This window comes from Colobus angolensis, unplaced genomic scaffold (assembly GCF_000951035.1).
Source record: "Colobus angolensis palliatus isolate OR3802 unplaced genomic scaffold, Cang.pa_1.0 Scaffold54, whole genome shotgun sequence".
In the NCBI taxonomy this organism is placed as follows: domain Eukaryota; kingdom Metazoa; phylum Chordata; class Mammalia; order Primates; family Cercopithecidae; genus Colobus; species Colobus angolensis.
The window spans coordinates 1,780,972-1,786,053 of NW_012118932.1; the positions used below are offsets into that span (position 1 = coordinate 1,780,972).

Here is a 5,082-nt window from a genome sequence, read left to right on the forward strand (position 1 = left end):
CTGCCTCAGTCTCCCGAGTAGCTGGGACTACAGGTGCCTACCACCACGCCCAGCTAATTTTTGTATTTTTAGTAGAGATGAGGTTTCACCATGTTGGCCAGGCCGGTCTCGAACTCCTGACCTCGTGATCCGCCAGCCTCAGCCTCCCAAAATGCTGGGATTACAGGTGTGAGCCACCGCGCCCAGCCCCCTTTTGACCACTTTTAACCTGGCTAAGGACACAGTTGACAGGCAATTTTGCATCCTACTTGGCAAAGTATTTTTCCACAGTATTGGAAACTTTCCATAAATTCATTTGTTTCTCAATAGAAAAGAAAATTTGCAAGAGTAACTATTAACACCAACTAGGGATATTGAGAAGATGAATATTAAGGACTATAATTAAACCACAGATGGTCCCACAGAACAATATTTTTACGACTTTAAGACAAGGAGGGGAAAAAACCTCCACAAGCAAATAGGAAGAGAAAAGATAATTTGTATGGTCACGAAAGCGTTCATTGCAAAGCTATTTTAAAACAAAACCAAAAAATCCCACACCAGAGTAACAGTTTGGAAAACTCCGTAAAGGTCATTTTTAATGGCCACATGGTAGTTGACAGCACCCTTAATGACTCAGTGCAGTTCTCCCCCTCCACTTCCCAACTTTTCTCTGTTTTTAGGCTGCTGCAAACCTTTGGTTAGGGCTCTGGGGCATCTTTTGCCTTCCCACAGACAAATGCATCATTCAGGTACTTCCATCAGCCACTTCCACTTCTCAAAGCCAAGAACAATGAAAGTCCTGTCACGTTCCTGCTTTAGACATTTATGCCACTTCTACCCTTTTGCTCTTACCAATCTTTTTGTATCAAGTCACTTAAAAAAATTACTGCCTTAGATTGCCTTAGATTACCATCAAAACTTTGAAAAAGCTGCCAGGTGCATGCCTGTAATCCCAGCTACTCAGGAGGCTGGGATGCGAGGATCAATTGAGGCTGGGGGTTTGAGACCAGCCTGAGCAACATGGTGAGACCCCATCTCAAAAAAAAAAAAACAAACAAAAAACCCAAGTCTGAAAAAGCTGATTTTTAACCCAACATATCCCTACTCTTTGCCCATTTTCCAAATTCTCCTTTGTCGGACTCGTCTTGGGGCCTGTGAACAGGAGCCCCTTTCTAGGCTTGCCCAGCACGAGAGCGCATCATCCTACGTGCTTCCCTGCGTGCAGGCCACTTGTTTTCCTCCTTCTCAGATCTGCTGCTCCATGTTTGGCTTCATGATGCACTTTCTGATTTAAAAGGCAATGATTGATAACAGTAAAGAATGACAATGACTTTAAAAAAACCCCAATCATCAGACGTCCTGGGAGAGGCCAAACTGCAGACAGAACAGTGTGTTTGCTGCTTGCTGGCAGGTGCAGGGGGATAACCAGCAGGGGCCTGAGGAACTCCTGGGCTGAAGCATCTGCCCCATCCAGATCTCGATTCTGGTGGTGGTTATACAACTGTATGTATTTGGCAAAACTCATAGAACTATACTTCAGAAAGAACAAATTTTGCTGCATGTAAATTATATCTCAATTTAAAAAAAGAAACAATCTTCAGGCAAATCTAAATTGAGGGACATTCTATAAAATAACTGGCCTGATGCTTCAAAATGCCAATGTCATAAAAAACAAAGACTGAGAAACTGTTCCAAGATAAAGGAAACTAAAGAGATCTAACAACCAAACCCCAAACGCGGTAAAAGATTCAGTCCTGGTCTGAAAAAAATGGGTATGAAGGACAGAATTGGGATGGTGAGTGAATCTGCAATATTGACTATAGATTGGATAACAGGATTGGATCAAAGTTGCATTTCCTGATTTTGATTACTGTGGCTAGGTACTCATCTCCTTGCTTTAGGAGACACATACTAAAGTATCCAAGGGATATGACATAGGCAAATATACTCTCAAACGGCTCAGAACACACACACATGCGCACACACACAAATCAAATGTGGAAACATGCTAAACAGTTAGAATTTGGGTGAAGAAGAGAAGGGAGCTCTTTGAGTTATTCTTGTAACTTTTCCAAAGCTCAGTTCTTTCAAAATTAAAAAACTTAAGTGACATGATGGCTTAATATATAACATCAGTCTTTTTTTATTTTATTCTTTTAGACGGAGTCTCGCTCTGTCACCAGGCTGGAGTGCAGTGGCACGATCTCAGCTCACTGCAAGTTCCGCCTGCCGGGTTCAAGCAATTCCCCTGCCTCAGCCTCCCGAGTAGCTGGGACTACAGGCAACCACCACCATGCCTGGCTAGTTTTTTGTATTTTAGTAGAGACAGGATTTCACCATGTGGGCCAGGATGGTCTTGATCTCCTGACCTCGTGATCTGCCCACCTCGGCCTCCCAAAGTGCTGGGATTACAGACATGAGCCACCGTGCCCCACCTCAACACCAACCTATATTTTAAACCTACCTAGGGATGAGAAACAGATTCTCCAGGCAAGGGGAGAAAAATGCCAGGAAGGGCTGGTAGGTGAGATCCAGTGGAGAGGTTTGCAAATTCTTTAAAAAGTCAGACCCCCAGCCGGGCGCGGTGGCTCAAGCCTGTAATCCCAGCACTTTGGGAGGCCGAGACGGGCGGATCATGAGGTCAGGAGATCGAGACCATCCTGGCTAACACGGTGAAACCCCGTCTCTACTAAAAATACAAAAACTAGCCGGGCAAGGTGGCGGGCGCCTGTAGTCCCAGCTACTCGGGAGGCTGAGGCAGGAGAATGGCGTGAACCCGGGAGGCGGAGCTTGCAGTGAGCTGAGATCCGGCCACTGCACTCCAGCCTGGGCGACAGAGCAAGACTCCGTCTCAAAAAAAAAAAAAAAAAAAAAATCAGACCCCCATCTTCAGGTGGAACCAGAACCCAATGCCATATTCAGATCAGAGCAGAGCAGAGCTGCTCGCTGGCCCCCTTCTCCTACTCTGTGAGCAGTGGGCACTCCCCTGGTGACACCTGCCTCTGCTCTTTTGCAGCTGGGAGTGCTGAGGCTCAGAGACTATGGGACTTATCAAAGGTCACCCAGAGACTCAGAGCAGCACTGAACTAGGGCGTTTGATCCCAACTCTGCCATCTAGGTGCCCTGTGCCAGGCCAGCATGGCCTGGCACGCTGCTTTTCCGGGCCCGGGCCCCGCCCCCACTCACCATCCGTGTTCTCCAGTACCGTGCTGTGCTTCACAAAGGCCACGTCCCCTGCCCCTTCCGCCAGGCACCTGTGGAGAAGCTGTGGGTCTGGATGGGCTGAGCCCCTGGCCCCTGCCCATCTTCCACCTCTGGAGGCCTGGCTCGGGCTGTAGGGGTGGCCATGATCGGCATGGGCTTTCCAGTCATGTGGTCTGGGTTCCAGCTCCCTGGCTGGTTGGCTGTGTGGCTCTGCTGAGCTGTGGCCCCTTCCTAGTCCCTGTCACCTGTAGAGCGGGGGCGGGAAAGCAGCTCCCATCGGGCTGCTCTGAGGATGAGAGGCTCTTTATCATCCAGTACAGACCCTCTCCAGCCTGGCTCAGGCCTGTAGGGAGCAGGCACTCCCAGGGCAGCTGCTATATACTACCAGCAGCCTTGACTATCAGGGTGTTGGTTTTTGTTATTCTGTTTTCAGAGACAGGGTCTCACCGTGTCGCCCAGGCCGGAGTGCAGTCATGGCAGCTTTGACCTCTGGGACTCAAGTGACCATCCTGCCTCTGCCTCCAAAGTAGCTAGGATGACAGGCGTGTGCCACCATGTTGGGCTAATTTTCAGGGTGTTCTGAAGAGCATTCTACCCTGAGGCAGGGGATTGGACTAGAAGGCCTTTTCATGCCATGCATGAATGGGAGGGACCACTGAGTGGGAGGGACCACTGACTTGTACATGTTCTGTTGATGTCACTGCCTAGTGTTGGAGGCAGGTGAGACCTGCTGGGCAAAGAGGCTGCTTAGGTCCCCACAGGCAGAAAACATGCCAGGATTAGAGCAGGTGGGGAGGGCGACATCAGGAGAGGGCTCTGAGGCGCCAAGAGAGTCAGAGAGAATGCGCGCCTGGCCAAGGACCCGGGGCAGGGGAGGGGCAGGGCTCTGCCGCTCGGAGGCGCTGAGTACTGGTTCTTCTCTCTATGGCAAAAACTGCATCCACTCAGATCACATGTGGAGCGTGGGACACCAGCAGGCTTCCCCGCTCCAGGTGGAAACGTGAGGCAGCTAGAGGAGCCCGAGAAGCTTCCTTTCCAGTCCTGCTGAGCACGTTTCCTCCTCTGCAGGCAGATGGAATTGGACCATGAACTGTTAGAGACTCTTGTATCCACGGAAGGATTACCCAAGGTGCCAGCCCCAACCAGCAGCAGAGACAGGCCGGCCCCAAGTGTCAAGATACACTCCCTGACCCCCTCTCCCTGCTGGTCTGAGAATGGGGACATGGGAGTGGTCAAAAGGCTGTTTTTTCCATTTTCTTCTCTCCGAGCCCTCACCTCACTAAATATACCAAACATGTTGATTTTATGAGCAAATCCAGTTTGGCATATTCCAGCTGGATGTTTTTAAACTAACCAGGGCACAGAACTATATAAAGCGTGCTTTGATGAGACGCAGCCAACACCGCCACTTCCCCTCCACGGCCTCTCTGGGCAAAGGTGCTTTCCCCAGCATCTGTGGCCTTAAGTGCCTCCGCCCGCAGGACTCGGCTCCTCCCGCCCCTGCTCCGCTCACCGGAAGGCCCCGCTGTAGTCGTAGTATCTCTCCAGGGGGCTCTTGTCACACACGCCTTCCCCAGAGCTGTCACCCCTGCAGAGGCGACAGAGGGACTCAGAGTAACGGGTCTCTCCTGCCCCCGGGACGCAGCTGCCCCCAAAATAGTCGCTGACAGCTGTGGGGAGGAGGTAGAGAGGTCACTCAGCAGAACTTTCTTCAGAGCCAAGTTAAAGCCCCAGGGTTAGCAGGGGGCCCGGGCCCTGCAGGGTCTCATCTGGACACTGCTGAGAAGGGTTCCACCTTCCAGCTTCAGTCTGAGCAAAACTGGGAAGCCAGATCCCATCAGTGATCCCAAACCAGGTCCCCCAAGGCAGCAGTGAGCACTGGAGAGCGATTGTCAT

The 5,082-nt window shown here is 50.7% G+C and overlaps 1 protein-coding gene across 2 annotated transcripts in view; it reads right to left on the minus strand.

Moving 5' to 3' along the window:
• MFI2 (antigen p97 (melanoma associated) identified by monoclonal antibodies 133.2 and 96.5) overlaps positions 1-5,082 on the minus strand; it is a 29,768-nt gene that overhangs the window by 18,053 nt on the left and 6,633 nt on the right. For both annotated transcript variants that reach the window (XM_011961189.1, XM_011961190.1), the window contains exons 5-6: positions 4,700-4,856; positions 3,169-3,236 (exon numbers count right to left, since the gene is read on the minus strand). In XM_011961189.1, coding sequence (XP_011816579.1) covers positions 3,169-3,236; positions 4,700-4,856 — 225 coding nt within the window. The remainder of the gene's footprint in view (positions 1-3,168; positions 3,237-4,699; positions 4,857-5,082) is intronic.